General features: G+C 34.1%; 1 protein-coding gene across 6 annotated transcripts in view; it reads right to left on the bottom strand.

Annotated features, from left to right (window-relative positions):
- Positions 1 to 21,648, bottom strand: part of CDC14A (cell division cycle 14A) — a 60,794-nt gene that overhangs the window by 12,930 nt on the left and 26,216 nt on the right. For 3 of the 6 annotated variants that reach the window (XR_008578091.1, XM_054833911.1, XM_054833915.1), the window contains exons 5-12: positions 20,573 to 20,652; positions 19,745 to 19,801; positions 12,034 to 12,100; positions 9,761 to 9,823; positions 6,574 to 6,661; positions 5,860 to 6,090; positions 3,423 to 3,561; positions 589 to 745 (exon numbers count right to left, since the gene is read on the bottom strand). Coding sequence is in view for 5 of the 6 variants with exons in the window: in XM_054833911.1 (XP_054689886.1) it covers positions 589 to 745; positions 3,423 to 3,561; positions 5,860 to 6,090; positions 6,574 to 6,661; positions 9,761 to 9,823; positions 12,034 to 12,100; positions 19,745 to 19,801; positions 20,573 to 20,652 (882 nt within the window). In the remaining variant the exon portion in view is untranslated. The remainder of the gene's footprint in view (positions 1 to 588; positions 746 to 3,422; positions 3,562 to 5,859; positions 6,091 to 6,573; positions 6,662 to 9,760; positions 9,824 to 12,033; positions 12,101 to 19,744; positions 19,802 to 20,572; positions 20,653 to 21,648) is intronic. The other 3 variants (XM_054833913.1, XM_054833912.1, XM_054833914.1) reach the window with 3 other exon arrangements.

Raw genomic sequence — 21,648 nt, 5'->3', positions numbered from 1 at the left:
GTTTTTTACATCAAGGATTCCATCAGCAACATAAAAGCTCCTTAGTTATTACAGAGCTAAGACGGATTAATCAAATGCATAGTTCCTCTAAACTGCTTCTTACAGATTCTATAAGAAACTACAGTTTAAGATTTGACTAGCCCAGAAGCAGAAATACGTTCACTTTAGTTCACATTTCATGCTTGTGCTTCCAATAATTGTAAGGTCCTTACCCTAAACGTACACATCACATCATTAATTCATAAGACTGTGATAAAGGCATGGACATTTATACACTCATGCGTTATTAGCTAGAAACTTGGAATAGATTTCCAGGAAGAAAACTGCATTTTTTTTTTCCTCCATTCTCCAATAAGCAACTGAAAACCCTGAAAGAATAACTTGAAATAACGCAGACCTTTTGAAGTTTGCACTTTTTGAAACCACTGGAGGATTGTTTTAATTACAACCTATAAAAAAAAAGTTTAGTTGTGAAAAAGCAATCTAGTACTAGTACAAGCCTAAAAAAGCCTGAAAATTATCTATAGCTAGTTATTAAAAGATCAACTCCATCTCTGCTTGTTTGAATTGTTTCCTATGAACTCTTACCTCCCTGTATTGATCCAAGTCTTGTACTTCATTCAAGCTGTCACTGATTGAAATGTCATTCAAGCCACAAAGAACTCTGTTAATATTTCCATCAACTACTCGTTGTTTCTGCTTTGATCGGATGAGATCTCCCTCCAGCCATAATGTTGCTTGCTTCCTTTAGGATACAAAACCAAATCAATTAATATCAACAAATTTGCATACAAATAGAATATGAAAACATGCTACTCAGATTACCAACATTTGAAACTTCTGTACATCTTCATTTGGAAAAAAAAAATCAAATGTCTATCACAAACAAAAAAAAAATTCATAATTTTCAATGGTTAAAAAGAACAAAAAAAAACCCCAACCAGAATCACCGGGGAAGTATTACAGATACTAAAACTTCATTTTACAAAATCCTACTGGGAAAAGAGATTAACTAGGAATTTGCAATGGTATTTTAAAACTTAAAAATTCATATAAAATAATGCTTTTATATATGTAATGTGTAGAATAAATGATGATACAGCACTTTCCAACTTCTTATTAGCAGGAGGGTTTTGTATACAGATATTGTGCAATAAAACTACAGCTGACCTGCACAGTGGAAGTGGTCATAGTCATGTGAAGTTGAACAGGACTCTAGTATCAATTTTCAGAAAATAAAAGATTATATGTCCTTCAGACAGGTGGTAAAAAAATAATAAATTACTACAACATGCATGACCTAAGCAGGCTTTTGTTGATGAGACTGCATTATTCCTCGATAAGGAATTTTGATGGTCATGCTAGTTCCTGTCATGCTAGTTCCATCCAAGAACTGAGACCCAATTACTTATTATTGTAACAATTGTAAAATTAACGTCCTATACTGAAAAGAGAAGGAAAAAAAAAAAGAGGAATTAAATCAGAGTATACCTTCACTGGAAACTTGTTCGAAAACAGAATATTACGGCAAAGCTTAAGAGCCAAGTAGTCTGAGCCAACTGCCTAAACTTGCTCAATAATAAATGGGAAAGGTAAGGACTTCCAGAAAAATTTCACTAGGTCCCAAGAAAACATCAAGAGAAGGAGAGGGAGCACCACTTATTCTACCTAACAGAAGCAGCCTAGAAAACATGCTTGAATTTGAATACCTTTGAAATCTTTCAATATTAATTGCATTCACAGTAACAAACTGATTTGATACCTACTTGGGTGGGAGGGTCTCTAAAAAAAAAAACCCCAAACCTACTCAAACTTCCCTTATTAAACCTCAAAGAACCTGAGAGATGAAGGTCTGACACATATGAAAAGTTGGGAGATCAAAGTTGCAAGATTTTACCTTTTTGTCAGATGCAACTTTGCAGCCCTGAGGGCAAGATATTTTATATTAAAGTGATGCAACTGACGTTAGCTTCTTCTTTCTCAATCCCATCTTGACACTACTAGTAACACTGCCTGATTGTCAAAACAGGTATCTATTGCCATAGGACAATAGAAAATTCTTACTGAACAATACTACAGCTTTTAGCTATGAATAATGTAGCTATGAATGAAAAATATCTGAAGGTTCTTTGCCTATCTGTAAAAATCAAATCGAGTATTTATAGACCACTGCAGAAGAGACATGGGCCCTGTTTTTCCTATCTTTCAAATAAACAGCACTCACTAATCACACTCCCTGCTACCTTTCTCTCTTAATTTTGCTCTATTGTGGAAGTTATTTTTAAGAGTGCATCATCCAAGCATCAGCACGGTGTGGAGAAGTTTAATTTGCTTTCAGTGAGCACTTGTGGTTTGTGAAAGTTTATGATTCACAGTATTTTGAATAATGGGTGGGCCACCTTTCAAATAAAGGAGTGCCCATTCAGTTGCACTGGAAAATAAATAGAAATCCTCATTCATGCTAATTTCTCTTATGAATTACAGTAATACTCCTTTATGTCTGATATCGTATGGATTTTAAGATGCAAGGGCAGTGCATGTTTTACTATATTTACGCAGTATCTAGCAGAGCTGTTGCATTCTCTTTTTTTCAGAGAGAGATAGATTTGTGGTGAATTTTCTCAAAAGTTTTTGTCTTTTAACAGTGAAAATGCCTCCAACTAAATATTATCATGTTATCAACTCAAAAAATATCAGCATAACCACTATAATAGTAAATGTAGAAACCACTATGAAATTAAACTTAGTGTCTACATCACTGAAGCCAGTGCAATTTTGTTATTAATTTCCAGTCAGGATCAGACCTTGAATTACCCATTCAAATTATCTGCACACGAAATCTTCTCAACCCAGAGTATACAGTCAATTTTGAGAAGGAGCTGTACTAAAACCATACATTTGTTTTGTTAACGACTGTTAGCTGCAAATCAGAAATGTTTCATACATTATGCTAGGAATCTGACAGAGATCATAAGCGGTCTACCATGTACTTACTTAATCTTTAGTTACAAGAAAGAACTTGTATCAACTATACTACTGTACGATTCATTTTAAGTGTCATCATAGGCTATATATAGAGTATATAAAGTCTGTCTTTTCCTTATTGTTGATTTACTCTTTTGCCCACATATAGACTTACATTTCCAACACATTTATCTTTAACTCCTAAATCCCCCAGAACACAAACATGCAGAGTCTTGAGACCCTCTGCCCCTTAAGGTGACAAAATGCATAGCACTCCAGAGAAGACGACTGCGACTGAGTAAGTTTGTTTTCAATACCAAATTAACTAACCTGAAAGATATTGCAACAGGCAGTAATATATGACATCAGTAGACAGAAAGTACATCCTATAAATAGTGCAAGATGGTTAAGGATGTAGAGAAGCAGTTGATTCTTAGTAGCAAATAAGGTATACATACTCTTCCAAGAAGTGTTGCTGGGGTCCTATAATAGAACCTGGTCGACATATTCTTATCCAAGCAATGGCTTCAGCATGTGTGAACTTGAAGTGTTTCATTATGTAACAGGCAATCAGTGTTCCTGTTCTCCCCAGGCCAGCTACAGAAACACAAGTATCAACAAAGTCAAGAGCATTTCATAATTATCAAAGTATGCGATATGAGAAGCCTTCTTTGCAATGTTATTTGAAGAAAGAATTTCTGATTCAGTATCCTGTTTATCACATAATTGTACATATAAGAAGAAATACATCATACTTTTTAAAAGTTAACAGCATTTAAGAACACATACAACAGTGGTCACTCTTGGCGCTTGTACAATTCTACTTTCTTTTTTAAAAGCTGGTATTTTTTAAAAAAGCCATGACCAAGCTGGAAAAAGAGTTCATATGTATAAAATCAGAAAAAACAAAATCAAAGTACCTTTGAGAGGCTAACACACATACTTTACAAATTAAGGTTCAAATACATGCAAATAAATATATATGCACATCACAATGGAGAGCACCATGTGTCTTCTCAGCCAGCAGCTTTTTTTTTGTTGTGAAACCAACCTATAAAACTATTCACTTCTATCTGTATAAAGAGCAATGAATGTTGACCAGCATATAATGTTATATATCAATAGCTTAAAATAATTTAACACATTGCCCCACAAATCACAAACTAATTCTGGTTTTAAGGGGAGAATAGAGAGACAGAAAAATTAGTTTTTACTATCAAATCTCTAACTATAGAGTAAGAATTAATGTCTTTCTAACCCTGTGTCTTATCTACTAGTAAAGTGTCCCTCCACTTAAACCTTATTTTTCTGCAAATACAATATTTGCAATTTACAGTCTCATGGTGGCCAGCTATTGTTTACGCACCAACAACTATCTAAATGGAAACTCTCTAAGCAGCCCAACATCCTTGCTGACAATTCTATACACAACTGAAAGCTCTTTACGTTTAACCAATAACTAAATCTTGCTGTGACTTTTTGGAAAGTTAAGATGATTCAGGTAAAAGGATGAAGGTAAAAGTTCACAAATAGTGAGATTCCCTAACTGTATACTGGAAGACTAGCTCTGAAGAAGCATTTAAAAAGGGGAAGTAAATGTTAGATAGTTTTGGGCTTGGGTTTTTGATTTTGGGGTTTTTTTAAATGCAAAAGGAATGCAACATGCAAATAAATAACCAAGAGCTGTACTATACGAAATGTACACCTGAATAAGAAAATGGTCTCTGAAAACTGCAGATAACATCTACCAACCGCACATATCACTAAGACTTCAGTACTTTTCTTTAAGTTCCTGCTATTGTACAAACTTCCCATAGCAACCCTTTGCATTAAACCACTCTATAGCTTCTGGGACAAGCAATTTCTAGCATGGAAGCTGTGCCTGGAATACTTCTGCAATAAGAATACAAGAAAACAACAGGCAATACATTAACTCCAAGTTAACTGTTCGTTTAAATTTGCATAGTCTTATTTAGAAGGGTGTAAAAAAACCTTAAAAAAATGAGATTGTTGGTTTGCTTATTAAATGGTCAGACATAAGACCAAAAATACTTCAGTTTAGCAAGCCTGTATCTAAGTCACTAGAAAAGTATATTGTATTCCTTTAGCAACTAAGTCTGGAGAATAACAATCTACTCCTGCTAATCAATAATTTATACTCTTATTTAGTCAATTAGCAGATGTCTAGCTTATTAACACCAGAATTTCTGGGTTCTAGCCACAGTAAGAACTTGTTAGCAAATAAACTTATTTATCTTTGATATGCATGTTTATTGTTCATGGAAAAATTATGAATGAATAGCCCTATTCTTGTTTCAGATCAGCAAGACATTCATCTCCACAATGTCCTTACACAACTCTAAACGTAAATCAAGCTGAACCTTTCAAAAGCCTTTGTTAATCATTCTTGACTAAGCAAGTTTTGTGTATTTTCTGGCTGATTTGCTGAAATAGGCTGGTTTGAAATGCTGGCATCACAATAACTCACATTAACTTGAAACGTGGAAGTCATGCTCACAGAAAAATGTAGAGCAGTCCAAAAGCACAAAGAAAACCTTTCAGTCTCTTGCATTTCCTAGCCAATTATCATAATGCTGCAAAAGCATAATGCAAAAGAGAAATCTCCATCAACTAAAACTCACGCCTTCAAGTGGTATTAAGAAAAAACAGAACAATGAGCAACAGATTGTCAATTACTGTACACAGTAGCTTGGATGAAAGAACTTAATATGCACATGAAAATAACAAATATTTGTCATATATTTAGTCAAGTATCATAAAGCAACATTACTTTCACAGCCAGAAAGTATTATTTTTTAAATGCTTTATTTCTGGAACAGCCTCTATGGATTTATACTTATTTTGAACTTTGATCTGAGAAATAAGTGCACACACCTTTACAATGTACAGCAATAGCACCATCAGCATTTTCGCAGATGTTCAAGAACCTCTGAACTATACTGTCGCTTGGTGTGCTTCCATCTATGAAGAACAGGTCATAATGCTCAAAACCAGCATCAGTAAATCGCTTTGCCTCATAAATTTTTTTGTTTAGTCTTATGATCGATGTGACATGATGTTTCTTGAAATAGGGAAAGTAGGCTTCAGGTGCATGAAGAGGATAACCTATAAAAAAAATAAAGCAACAATTGTTTAATGTCATAGATGAAGTTCAAAGTCCTACTAAACAAAATTGCCCCCAAAACCTTTTTTGAATGACAAACATGCTAAAACTAAAAATGCTTTAATATTTTATTCAGAATAAGCATGTTAAGTGATACAAAAAAATGTTGTCCACAAAATGCTCATGCATTATGTTGCTTTATGCAACTCACCTTTAATTCTGCATACTTATTGTATCAAGTGTCAGGTTCCAGGAGAAAAGTAAGGGACCTGAATTTCTCAGGTATTGGAATTCTTCTAGCAAAGAATAATTCCAAAACTTTTGGAATTAAGCTCTATGATTGTATATAAAATGTTCACTGTATGATTATTTCTGAAGATGAAAATTAATCTATAAACCTCTATTATCTTCTGCTCATTTGCTGTGACTGTTTAACATGCTGGAAAAAATAAGGTCATAGAATAGCATTAAAATATACACCATACCATTTTCAAGTTTGCTTTTTGGGTGTGGTCCACTAAATGCCAAAAATTTCCCCGGAATAATCCAGTTGAAGTCACCATTTTCCACCCGCTATAAAAATTTCAGAAGAGAAAGAAAAAAGTATTTTAATATCTGTACATACAAGGTTAAAAAATTACTAAAGATTTTATTTTACTTTTTACTATGTTCCTGCTGCATTAAAACAAAACACTTCAAATGTAATTAGCTAGCTTACCTATATGGGACAAACTAACTAACCTTAAGGTGCTCAGAAATCTCTTAATAAAATGAAACACAAAATATTTTGGTGAAGTTTTCCAATAAAAGCAGAAAGATCCTATATCTAAGATATTTCTCCCTTAGAGGGTTCAGCACGTTAAGACACCTACTTGTAACAACACTGACGAACACCAACATTCTTGTATTTTTTAATCAAAGAATATGGAAAAATGCTTCCCTGTAAGGCACTGGCTAAAAACCCAATTCACAGAAAACAAATTAAAAGCAATTAGCCTTCCAAACCAATTATCCGTTCCCTGTAGAAACTGAAATCTACATATTGGCATAAGCTCTGATGAGCTAGTAATCAAAGAAGCAAAATATAAATCAAATAAAAAGACTAAATGAAAAAAAACTTTATAATTGTGACATTTTGCCTTTCTTGGTCACTTTTAAATGAAAACTTCAAAAAGGTTCTGCAAATTCTCTTAATGCCAAAACTAGAAGCTTCTTTGGAAATACATAACTACAATTCAAAACTGATTTCTTTTTTTCTTTAACTGAAAAGTGCTCTTTCCTCATTTGGCATGCAGTTACGCTCAGCATGACTTTTAAGGACATGGCACTCAGTTCAGCTGCATTATTAAGTTTGTGTTTTTAGTTCTCAGCTCATCAAAACACCCTAATGAGTGAAAGGTTCTGATAATGGACATTACTGTAATCAATTCGCCAACTGTTTGCTTGGCTAAGCCCATTAGGCTTGCTCCAAATATCCTCACACAGTGAAAACTCCTGGAAATTAACAAGGTTGCATAAGGACTAGTGAACAGATCTTATTGCCAAATCAGGACCCCTTGCGCCCCCAAATGTGTATCACAGACTGCAATCTCTACATTGTAGCACCTTTACCCCCTTTACGGAAGAAGTCCTGTTCAATAAGTTAAAAGTATTTTTGTGTCGCCCATTTTATTTGTGAATTAAGTATTCTTTATAGTTACATGGGTTATTGTGAATTATTTACATTTTAACCGATCTGAATGACAGATATATATGTATATGTGTATATATACTCAACACTACATGTAAACAACATTATTATTTTAAAAAAAGAGAACTTGAATATTTTACATCTAGTCCAACAAAAGGAGAATTAGCTGCCTTAATAATGTAGTAAGATTAAAGAACTATAAATGTGAAATAGGATTTCCTTTAGCCTGCTCTCTTTAAGTTTTATGCAACTTTTCTCCACATAACTACACATTTGAAGACCTAACACAGCAAAAACCTGGAACATTTAAAGTTTTCAATATATAGCACAGGACATATCTAAACATACAAAGCTGACCACGATACATTACATAATAAAAGACATACCAAAAAATGGACAAAAAATTTAAAGATGATTCCAAGTTCTTGGTTCTTAAACTCAGACAGCCGGCAGCACTTTAAACATCATTCACACATACATACTTTTCACAAACTAAAATAATGTTAAGCATTAAACAAGATAATGGGATAGCCTTAGTCAATTATTTTAATACTTTTTTTGGGTAGATTTAACATCTACTGTATATACAGATTCCTAAGAATTCCCAATCATCATTTGGTTTTGGAACAAACATTTTCCTTTTGTACAGAAAGTAAGCAAAAAAGCAGCATTTTCATATTTTAAATATCAGTTACTCTTGATTTAATTTTGGTGATTCAGCAAAGGCTATACCAATTTCTCAATCTAAACATTATGGAACATTACAGTATACAGAAATCCTTCTACAAGTGTGTTTACGTTTTGTGAATAGCTTTACATTATAGTGTGCCTATTGCAGCCAACCTCTACTGTATAGATTTGTGTTGTAAATTAATTTTTTCCACTGTTTATTCCTCTCCTGACTTCACTCTCTTTCTTGAACATTTATGAAGCATTTCCTACAGCTGTATGTATTTCAGATACGTATTAAGTCACCCATATTTCTTGCTTGTAAAACAAAATATTTAGCAAATGTCACAGAGATTTAAGACAAGGAATTATCCCTAAAACTTGTTTGATATTAGAAATATTCAACTTAAGAAAATAAATTTTAAAATGGACATTTTTCAGGCTAAGCAAATTTATTCTCATTATTTTCAAGTTTTCTGAAAACTGCAGTAGAGTGGCTGGGGGGGAAGAATACTGGCTACAATAAAGTAACACAACTCTAAAACCAGAGTTTAATATATATTCAAATGTTTAGTACACCTCTAGTTTATATATCTTTCTCCTTAACCAATGCAACTGCAGAAACTTCAGGGAGTTCCACAGACAAGGGCATATTTTAAAGGTTCTCTGCGGCAATATAGCTTGAGATAACTGTCTACTACTAGCAGGTAAAGGTGTGTACATTAAAAGTCCTACCAGCATCTAGAGTCATCCAGAGTATGTATTATTAAATTGTAAGAAGGTTGGCGGAACAATGAATGATATCTGTGAGCTTTCTGGGACTTCATTAGGGAAATACTGTGGATGTATTTTCCTTACTAGAATCTCCATGTAATGCATCCTTACTAAAATAGCTCAAATTAGCTTAATCTACGTGGCTATAAAAAAAATGTATCATATGTTTGGGACTAGTAGCATCTCAAGAAGCAGCTCAACAAGTGTTGGAAGAAAACACAGATTCTGCGGGTCAGCTGACAGACCTTGGATTATATCCTGGGGGAAGGTTGGGAAAGCATGAAAGAGGTCCCAGAAGCCAGACAGGCTACGAGAAAACAGTAGACTTATTGTGTGATGCACTGAAATTGCAAGGATGTTCATCTTGCATGTTTTTCACATACAGCATACAGGTTTGGATGTACATACCTTACATATGAACACCAGGTTTTACTTGAATTAAAATGTGTTTTCAGTATGTTTTACGTTGTGTGATACTGTATATTCTAACTTATTTTAGGTAAACTAAACACATTTAACTCATTATTTAATGTACAAACCTCATAGTGTTCATATTCATCCACATCAAATGTCTTAAAGTCAAAAAATCCATGCTGCAAGGCCTAAAAGGCAACAAGTTATCAGTTTATTCTGAAATATGATATCATCTCATTTTATAATACTGTTTTTGAGAATCAAAAACTAAATTATTAAGTGTTTGTGCTTTTGGCTTATTGAAGTCTCTATGTTAAGACAACATTACATTTTGCACAGATTAACAACACGGACAACAAAAACTCCAACAATGTCACTAAAGCATGGCAGGCTCACTGTGTCCCCTTCAAAGACATTACAATGGGACATAAGGCTGTTGCATATCCCTTAAACTATAAAATTGATTCTCTCCACCCCACTATTTTTTCCTCTAAGGCAGATGACAAATTAAAAAGCAATTCCCTTTTTGCCATACAAAAGTCATTCAATGATTTCTATGCTGAATACATTTTCACGCAGTCGGGCATAAGTAAATATAGAACATTAAGAGTTTATTGATTTTTCTATACTTAGTATGATACTCTGATTTTATCACCATAATATCCAAGCAAAATGGCATATACAGAATACAGTACTGTGGATAACCTGTATTTTATGATTTGTTTTTAATACATATTCCACTGATAGAATGAAGTTCACTAGACTATAATAGATAGCATTTTACAGGATTGAAGGAAGTCCTAGTTTTGTATTTGATTACTGTACTATTATTAAATATGCCAATTTCGTACTAAAGATTAGTGTATAATATCATATTACAAACAATTCTATGAATAAGGAATTCATAGTCCAAATTTCTTGGAATTTTCAAGGACATTTTCAAGGAAGAGGTGGAAAACAGTTCTGCAGCATGTATTTATACTGCATCTACTCCATTCTGAGAAGTATAGATATTACACAACATTCTGGGATTAAAGTGTGATAAAAAACACACCACATATCTATGATTTTAAAAAAAACCCAATAATCAGTCTGCCATTATTTGCTACATATAGAGCACCTTTTTTAAGACAAACAAAAATAGCTTTGTTGTCTACAACATAGGCTTGATGATTGGGCCTGTCATGAACCCTAAGATACCAAGAGGTTTGTCTGAACAGCTGATTTTGAAAAATCATTTAAGCATGGTTGGCTGGCTGCACTCCAAAATTTGGAGACCCTGTGAATTACGAGTATATGATATGTGGATGCAAACACCAAATTTACCCAGGTAGACTAAGGTTTTACTTTAGATTAGTCATACGGTTTCTGCTCAAAGTATATTTATCTCTGTAGGTGAACTGGACAAAAATTCAATAATAAACTTTATGGGAACAAAGGAGGAAAAACTGATTCTCAAAGTCCTTTTGACATGTTTGTTGCAGATAAATTACAGTGACTGCACTGACTGCTTCACAGAGCTTCAGGATCTGTAGAATGCCACACAAATTAGACTTGCTGTTAAGTGACAGCTCCTTTCCCGCCCCCACAGAACTAAAAATATAAAGCTCGATCTCTCTTTTTTCAATTTTTAAGAAACACCTGTTTTGCCACACTTTTAAGAATTACAAATAGTCTATAAAGTGTCCGTATAGAACTGTTCATATAGCCTGCTCCCTTCAAGATCACTGGGAAATGATGAAAAAAATTTAATCTTTGCTTATAGTATGAAATATACGCCATAACACAAGGTTACCAATTAAGATGTGACATAACATTTTAAAAAAGGAATATTGGAGCTTAATATTCCCCAGGACCAGGACTGTTGAAAGTGACACATTAAAATACTAGATACATTAATTTTCATTCTTTTTAAACAATTCTGAAAAGATTAGTGTCAAACACTGAACCAAGTGTTTTGGGGGAAGTTGGGGCCAAGTGCGTTCAAAAACTGCTCAGATTAAATCACAGTATACCTGGGTGTCTGTCTCGCTTGACTTTATCAACCTATGTTATTGCCTTTTACCAATGGTTATAAATGATCTGTTAGCAGATCTAGTGCACTGCCTTGCACTGTTAAGAACTGCCCCCAGCCTGGCCTGGTGTGTTTGCACATTCCAATTCACAAGGTGAAGTCAGAAAGCTGTCAAAGGCCAGGCCAGCCAGGTAAAAGCGTAACCTTCTTCCATTGTCACTACTCAAACAGTCCTCAGTAACTTGGGCTTCATGACAGGATACTACTCATTCACATACATTTTGCTTTGAAACCAGATTTTCTAAATACTGTGTTTTAACAGCATTTTCCTTCACGTTTTAAAAGTCAATTTAAATGTGTTTTGCTAAGGAAAAGTGTTATTACCTTATTTATTCCCTGTAAACAGTCCAAGATCGTAAGATTGTACGTGCAGTTCCCAAATGAAGCATCCCTATAGATTTAATAAAAATTAAATATACACAGAATTATTTTAAGAACTCAGGGAAAGGTGGCACACAACAAAGCGTATTCAAGTCATTCAATCCACTCTGAGAAATCTGAATTAAAGTTTGAAGAAGACATCTTTTTAGAAGCTTGTTCATGCTAAAGCATTCCCCTAAAGATGCAGCTCAATGTAAATGCAGTTAGATACTGAAAATTATTTTAAGCACATATTTTACATCCTCTAACTACTTGCCTTTTATTAAATTATTTGTGCTGGAACAGGAAGCTTTGTATCCTCTCTCAATTGTCTAAGGATAGTAGCAAATAAAGCAAAACTTGCGTTAACCATTATTCAAGTCCAATTGAGTTACACTGTCTAACAAGTAAAGTTTGGATTTCATTTACAGGCTCTCATTTTGATGCCTGATTAAAGATGTGATTAAAAATTATCAAGATATACTTAAATTAAAAACTATCCAGATTTAATTAAAAGTTTTGACCTCAGTTCTGCCACTATGAAAATAACAATTTTTCTTTAAAAGATGATAGGATACCCTAAAGCAAAACATATTCAAGTAGTAAGAGACGCCAACATAAAAGTAAATAACACCACCAAAAAATAACAGCAACAAATGTATCATGGAAACAAGAAAAAGTACTTTTCAGAGTCAGCTTCGGACCAGTTTGCATTTTAACAAAATCCTGCCTGGGCACATAATTTCCTAATCACTCATTAAAGAAATCTTTTATAGTTTTGCTCTAAGCTATCTTATCCATAATGCTAAGAGCTGCAATTTAACAGAATACCAAAATTTTAGGTTTTAGCCAGATATAATCAATCAAAGTTGATCTAAATTTCAATCTTCCATTGAAAACTGTCCTTTTTTGATAGTCGACTTGATAAAAGTAGCATGAAATTTGTTATGTTGATATGCTCCTTCAATCCCAAGTACTTTAAGAGTAGAATATTGTCACCCGTTCTTTAAGAGCAGAATAAGTATAGCAGTTCTGAGGAAGCAGTGTTCATAGAAAATGTATTTAAGAAAATAAAAACTACAGTTTTTGTAGTGCCATATTACAGGCAAGCTACTCTAGAAAAGCTTTCAAGTTATTAGATTATTAAAAATACTAGCCACAATGTTTAAGAATGGGAACTTTGAAGTGTGAATAAACCTTCAACATCCAAATCTAAAAAGTTTTTCAAAATGAAAAGCCATAAAGTATTTTTATTACATTAGATAAGCAGGACATACCAAAGCTGCAAAATATAAACTGTACAGACAATACATTTTTGAAGGGGAAAGCTGGATAACAGATCATTTTAGCACAAAAGCATTTTAGCAAACAAAAAGGTCTTCCAAGCAAAAAAACCTCGAGGCCCCAATGGGAACACGTACATAGCAATATAATTTTTATTTTATCTATATGTATGTAACTACTTCTTCAATTGATATGGCATCTGATACTGCAGCACATAAAAACAACACTGGGAAAAAAGCCACATAATCTCTAATCCATTAATAAGAAGCACTATGAGAGCAAGACAGAGAAGCGAGAGAGGACATTGAACTTGACCTAGATGTACAAGATAAGCCTATCACAATTCCAGGTGTACAGTATTCTTAGCTACAGTTCTCACAGACAGCTATTACCAGTGGCGTGCACATGGATGCTGGCAGCTCAGATCTATTGCCTATGTCATCCGTGCCTCAAATGTCACATTTCTGTTGCTGTGCACTTAACCATTAAAGTAGGTGTACTCTGACTGAAGAAAACAGCTCCGCTGACACTTGCCATCCACACACAGTAAAATAATAGAAAAACTGAAAGCCAGGAAAATTCCAAATAGGCAAAATTTTGGAATGAACAAAAAGCTGTTTAAACCTAATCCCAAATTCCCAGAACTCAAGGAATAGCAGTATTCTAATATTTTTTTAAAGAAATGCAACACATTGAGTTAACATCTGAAAAACTCACCCCCCATCTATCTTTTGTGGCAGAATGCAATAATGTAAGACTACCATAAACAAATACTACATATGAATGACAGTACAGCATGGTAGTGAATTAACACCTAGAAGCAGCGGCTTAATATTACCTAATGCTTCAAGGCAAAGCATAATGTTTGATGAACCATGGCAAATATTGAGCATATTATAGCAGACCTTGCCATAATCTCTCTTTATCTCCCTCTGCCCCTCAAGTATCTTCTGGTAAGAATGCACATGCAAATCATAGAACTTTTTTCTATCATCATAATTTGGAAAACAAGAAAATAGAACAAAATGTATGCGCTTTTTTTTTTTTGCCTTAAAGCCACAGCCATTTTTATTTTAGCACTCCCAACTCTTTTCAGGGTAAATCCAGGAATATATATAACTTTGCTTTTCTAGTTTCCGAAAGTACAACTGTCCAATTAGAATAAATTCCAGATGTAACCCCCTTTCTGAAACTTTAGTGGTTTATGCTCCAGAATTTTAAGCTTGTGGACTCGGGAGATGAAACCCAAGTTACCAGTTTCAGAACACACAGCTAGCAACAAAATGCACTTTTACAGAGCTGTTTTAAATATTAAAACAATATAAAAAACTATTTATGAAGCAAAGTCACAGTGTACTTATGAAGTGACATTTTTTATATTCAATCTTCCTATCAAATAGATGGTTTATTATTATTCCAGAGAGGTGTTACTATTCCTTTAGAGTTTAGGCAAAGAGCATTTTGCAGAAGTATTAAAGAGGACAGATGCTTAATGCCAATCTTACTGCTGACTACGTGTCTAGAAAGGCCTTGAAATAGTCAGAAGACAAAGATTAAGAGTTTATTGTGACCTGATTTCCTGAATGTTTTAAATAAATTACTTGAGCAAAATATCTTTGTTTAGAGGGAGCTGTCTACAGTATTTAAGTCACTAATTATTTTGATTCTTTCTTTAAGAACAAAACTGAAACAAATCTCCCCACCAGTGACCTAGAGGACTTCCTCCAGGCTGAAGCTGCTTTATCAAGTTCTTTTTCTAGCCCAGAGAAATCAGAAGTCATGTCAAATCATTAAGAAGCTTTGTAAATATTTAAAAAACAAATTTGTTCTTATTTTCTAAATCTTCCTGAATGAATGCATTTACTGGAGAAAACTAAATAATTAAAAACTAACACAGAACAGCTAGTTCAATTTCACTGTTCTTTGTGTCAACCCATCTTCCTTCCTACTGATGTATAAATTTCTAGATCATGGATAAAAATATTGGATATTGTCAGAACTAGTACTAACCTTTACAAAAATTGCGTTAGAAATACAGCTATTCTCACACCGCATTGACTTAAGTCAATTATATAGTGCTAGATCCATCAGCATGTGTTTTCTTTCTACCAATGACATATCTCAAACTTTTAGAGCAATAATGAATAATACTAATTTTAGCTTGCACAATACACAATAGATTCCACACAGGCCACCCTTTGTACCACAGTAAAACTAAATGCAAGCACTAGCAGTTATGAGGAAGACCAGAGTAAAAAAAATACCTTTACTAACCTTGAAAAAGCATGTAATTCTAGATGAAATTAAAATTAATTTCAGACATTCTTCCTGTTTAAACTTATTCTTCTCCTTTGTCCACTGTATACAGTCAGCATCCTATCCTACAGAAAACTAATGCAAGTGCTTATGTTTAAGCCAGTAGTCATTTTTAACTTACTGGGACTACTTACGCATGTACAAAAACATTAGTTGTTTTACTGGTGGAAACCAAGCTATTTGGTTTTCAAATATTATACCTTTTTGTTCAACTCAGAAGCCTGTGTTTAAAAAAGCATAGAAGAGAAAGGAGGATCTCATTTCATATCAGAATAATAGAACAGTGCACATACAGACATCTCCTGTACCATTTTACAGGGTGCTCTGATTTTTGTTGCTGATCAGATCATGTTTCATTACAGTATTCTTCCAGTCTTTTATGACCAAATGCATAATATTGATTTGCAAACAGTGTTTTACTAACTATTACCTGATATTATTCTATTTGCTTTCAAAATTAGAAAAACATGAATATTTCTATGAGATACAGATGTAGTACGAATCTGAGCCGGCATTACGGAGCTGCAAATCCCACATCCGATTTTACAGTTATTGTAGTTGACCTCAATACTGCATAACGCTTTCCCTTTCGCCACATCTCTAAACACTATCATAACAAAATAGTTTGTTTCCCCAGTACTTGCCAATAAAGAAACAAAATCCAAAAGCAACAAACTAAAATCTAGCTCTGAAATTCACAACATATCTATAGACTGAACACAATAATACTGAATTATATTTGTTTTTTTCTCTTTATTATAAAGGTAATAGAGAGTAGTTTGAAGTAAAAATCTAAAACTTAGTTTCACAATAGGAAATTTGTATTTATGATGAGTTAAAATGGTGTTAGCACCGTTTTCCTAAATGGAAATGAGAAGATACAGTACAAGATCTTCGAAAGACTAGAGCGTCACCAAGTGACAGTGAATCAGTCAAAAATAAGATGAAAGTGTCTCAAAAACAGTAGTGCCTTATCCTCCTGCTTTGTCTTTAGTTTTTCTATTATAAAAATGAAACCAAAAAATTTCCATGTATCTTGTAAGAGGGGTATTCTGATTTCCTTCCACCCCTGAACAATATTTGCTGAAGCTGTCTTTAAATGAAATACCAGCTAAAGATCTAAGCTGATTAAAGCTTTTTGAGGTCACTGAGCTAGATGAAAGTAGATCAGTTTCCCAGTGATCACTTCATGTAAACATACCTCAGTACTCCATAAAGAATCTGACAATCTCACAGCTTCTACCTATTGAAAGTTGTCTTTGTTTTTTTTTTTCAAAAATCACTTCAGAGATCAAATTAACCAACTTGTGAAATAGTCCAACTGTAACACTTAAGGGATCTTTAATCACTGATAAACTGTTGCACTTGAAACTATTCATGGAGATGATGTATACTACAGAAATTATATAATATCTAAGTTCCTGGCTCCAAGAATGAATTCAAGTCAGTAAGTACTGCATACCAATGATTAATATTTCGAATTATTTCCTTCCAAGACCTTAGAATAGGAAGGAAGACGGAAGACATTTGGGTTATGTTTTTCATTGTACATAAGAGTCATTTTAGTCCTTTTAAAGACACTAAAGACATGGAAGGAGTGCAAACTTCCTTATAGCACCAACTTGTTTCTTCACAGTATAGCTCGATGCCAAGCAGATATACTACTTAAGGCAGTGCTACTGCTTCCAGCACAGGTTCATTTACTTGACCCTCTGTACCATGCTACATTTTGCATCAGAGATGTCTCAAATATCTTAGAATGGACAGGAGGAGAAAATAATCTCAAAGGCCTTGGAAAACCAGGGAAGGAGGAATAAATTGTTTCTTTCCCATTCCCAGCTAATGTAGATTGTCCCACTGCAGGCCCTCATCAAACCTACTTGCCCTTGTCTTAGCCCCAGTAATTCTTAAGATCCTTATGTATCTATTCTGGCCTCTTCCTATGAATTCAACTCCCAAATATCCCCTCTTTAGCTATCTGACTCCCCATTTCTTACCTCGCCTCCTGTCTTGTCAGAATCCTTCAGTTTATTTCCTCATTCCTCTTCATCTCACCTCCTGTACAGCTAGATTACACAGCAGGACAAACTATACTGCAGGTGACAGAATTGGCTTAGGCTCTAATCCAGTGCCAAGACCTGACATAGTCCAGAGCAGCTCCAAAAGAAACAAGGTTTTTTCCAGTCCCATGCCATACAAGAAAGCATGCTCAACAAATCATGTTTAATTCTTCTAGCAAAAGCTTATAACACTATATTCCATCTAGAAACACCAAGGCTCTGCTCAAGATGATCGTCTCCCTCCCATCCTCTAAAATAGCTAAAAGCTTTACGTTAAAAAAAAAAAAACAACAAACCATCAACTAAAACCATACCAAAACCCAATCACACCACAGAAAACCCACCACAAAAAAAAAAAAAATCAAAAAACCCAAAACCAACCCACAACCAAAAAACCACAGCCTTCCAAAAAAGCTTTAGTCTTAGCCAATCATTTATCTCCCAGCAACTCAGGGCTTGAAATGAAAGGACGGAGAGTGCAGAGGAGTTATGTTTCAGAAGACTGCCTACTGTATATACTTATTGCCCTTTTCTCCTGAAGCTGACAAACGGAATGAAGTGATTACACTTTTGTAATCATTTTGACAAACCAGACTGCAAAAACAGAGTAGTCCCTTTGCTAGACATTGTCTTCTTCAATGTTTTCAGTTAGCATTCTCTCCCCTAGTAAACATGAAATGCTCTTTGTGTATCATAAAGGTATCTTCAGAAAATCTTTCTGTTTCTTCTATTTTTTGACCCCTCCTTTGCTGAGGGGTTAACTATTATATTTTGGAATTGAATTTTATGAATTCAAACTCACAGGGATTTGCTTTGAATAATTATTTAACACTTCGAATGAAATTGTTTCATGTCATTAAATTTGTTACTATGGTTCTTATTAGCCTCACAAGAAATCAGAGCCAATTACTTTCACTACTCCCTACCAGTCAAACAGAAATATCGTTTTTTATTATTATTGCTACTATTATGATCGTTATTATAAGGAATTGGTTGCAAAGCAACAGTCTATAGCCTTTGGTTTGAGCAAATAGGGTCATAGACTGTTCTGCAAACACACTATTCCTCCCAAGTCTTACAATCTGAGGATCTGACAACTAAGGTTCTTTGCTTTGCCAGAACCTCTTTTCTACACATCTTAATCTTTACTTTGGCAGGAGAGAAAGGAACCTAAAGACATAGCAACTCAGTATAATTCTAAACAGTAAAAAATTTTAATTGGTGAACAAGATACAGCTATTCTCATGGAACATACATCCTCCACTACTAAGATTTTTGCTTTTTAAGCAAGTTCTGAATAAACTAAGCTTAAGATTCTGAAAAATTTAAGTCACTTTAATATTAAAAGCTCTTATATGAAAGAAATACCCCTGCCAAAGTTGAATCACTGAGAATTTATATGAAAGGGAGAATCAGGGTTTTTTTAGACTCCGTTAAAATGCTACATAATAATCCCCGAAAGGAAAGGAAATACTGCAGGGAAATATTTCACTTGTTCCTTCCCCAAAATAAGGGGACAGAAGAATGTATTGATATAGTTTCTGTGCTCAGAATAACAGAGTTTGCTTCAAAGAACTTCTTGTAGCAATTTTCCAGTAGCTGAACCTTCTGTAAATGGAAAGGACCAATGTTATTATTTCAAACTGGGAAAAGATCAGGAACCAAAGAATCTAAAAGGTGGAGAAAACTATTCTTTGTTTAACTTAGGTCATCACTCCTGTATTTTATATAGAATTTGGAGATGTTAAAAAACACTGACATTTAAAATAACTGATTTTTTTAATGCATTGTACCAAGTATCTTTTATAATTAGCTGAAAAAAATATAAGCAACAGCTCAGTAAATGTTTTGGGCTTTGGAGAGCTATTGATGACCAGGTGAATGTATAAACTTTCTGCCAATAAAAGCTATCACTGATTTGATACCTTTTTAAAAAATGTGTTAGATGGTTTAAGATTTCAAAGCCAAACTGGTCTTCACGTACAAATCTACCATCCCAATAGTTTATACTGTACCTGGCTCCTGTACAAGGTATGAGAAGAGAGACAATCTGATCCTCCTTTGCTGAGTGGCTGTAGAATCAGAAGAATTTGATATAGACAAGGTAAGTCTATATCAATGCATTGGCTGACAGTGAACACTACTTGTAAAACACTGACCTTCTTGCAGTTGCCTTTTATTGCCAGTGTTTGCATAAAAATAGCGTGAGGTATTTTTGTTCATAAAGTACAAGGGCATTGCATGGTCCACACCATGAAAAAAATCTGGAAGTCTTTTTATTAGATAGGCATGACAACTAAAACTGCTCAGATTCAAGTTTCAATATGACCTTAGTACAGAGAATAAAGACGGATTGATAGAAATTATCTATGATTCATTGAAAACAGAAAGGCAAAGCAATTCAGTAAGTGGAACATCAGTACTTGTTCTGTAAAACAGAGCAAATATAACAGCATAAACCCCCCTTCATTCATGTAAGTCTAGCTGGTTAGGTAATAGTAATTTAAAAGATCTGAATGACTTCCAAATAGTAAAACACAGTACATCATAAAGAGAAGTTTTAATTGCTAAATCACAAATACTCTAAGAACTATTTTTTAAACCTGACATTTTGCAAGACTGGGAGTGTTACTTAAAACTTAAATCAATCAAAATAGCTTTATTTTTCCAACACAGAGCAAGTAATTCCACCAGAAGTAAAAAACATTTTTTCTAGAGATCAGTCATTTTGATACAACATCTGTATCAGACATGAAACCCTTTTCTGGGAAGGCAATCTGAAAAATTTATACTTAGCAAATTCCAAAACACAAAAGTTAGGCCCATTTCTCATGTTCACATACCTAAATGGAAGATATGGTGGATTAGATCCAGACAAAAGTGTTCTGTAAGCTTCTTCTGGTGTTTTCTTCAAGTATATTACCTAAAAGGGGTGGAGAGAAAGGAAAAAAAAAAAAAGCCCTGAGCCTGAAAAGTCATTAACCACATGTGTGCTTCCCCCAGCCCACTAAACTCTTAAGAATGTACACTATACTCCTTTATGGCCAACTCCTATGACATTTATAGGTCAAAAAAGACATACCTACACAAAGTAAAAGATTCAGAAATCAACAGAAACTAGGATTTTTGTTTTATGTCATTCCCCTCCTTTAAAAAAAAAAACCAAACACATTGCTGCAACTGAGAGACTTTAAGACAGACTCAGCATCATACTAAGATGAAAAATAGGCATCCACGCATCTTCCGTCCAATTTCAGATGAGTCAAAAGCACAGTTATCGCTGGAGCTCACAAAGGAAACATTTCTCCACCACAGCTCAACGGAAGATTTTCCAACACAAATATTTTTTGATTCCTAATTGTCAATACCAAACTACTAATTAACAAAAATATCCAACAAGCTGAACTTGTTACTATGAGACCAACATATAGTTAGTGTAACACCTTAAGCCAAGGCTCATTCTGCTATCGCTGAACACTATCAGCTCAGCCTAATTACTTATGAAAGTAAAATACAACCACATCTTGCTGCATTTCAATTCCTATTTGTACAGTAAAGCTGGTCCTAAAATACATTTAACTTAGAATAGATACTAAGCAAGTACATTTACAAAAAAAGATTTAATCCAGTTTGGAGTGGCATATTTCATGTGCACAAACATGTTTTGTAAACAAAGCCATACAATTTTTCTAGCCATTTCCCCTCAACTCACCTTACAACCAGCACCTACATGGCTATTTTTTAGCTCTACCAAAATTTAACTGTTAAAGTATTCTAATAATAACCTTAACCAAGACAGGACAGTTCCTAATCTAAAAGCTTTATTCAACTTTTGACCTTGAACACATTAGAATATAACTAAGTGGCGGTCACTCCCAGGATATTTGCAATTTCCTTTATGTCTAGAATCATATCTCAA

The sequence above is a fragment of the Grus americana genome, chromosome 8 (genome assembly GCF_028858705.1).
Source record: "Grus americana isolate bGruAme1 chromosome 8, bGruAme1.mat, whole genome shotgun sequence".
In the NCBI taxonomy this organism is placed as follows: domain Eukaryota; kingdom Metazoa; phylum Chordata; class Aves; order Gruiformes; family Gruidae; genus Grus; species Grus americana.
Note: the sequence above shows the minus strand (reverse complement) of the source record. Positions and strands in the feature narration are given on the sequence as shown.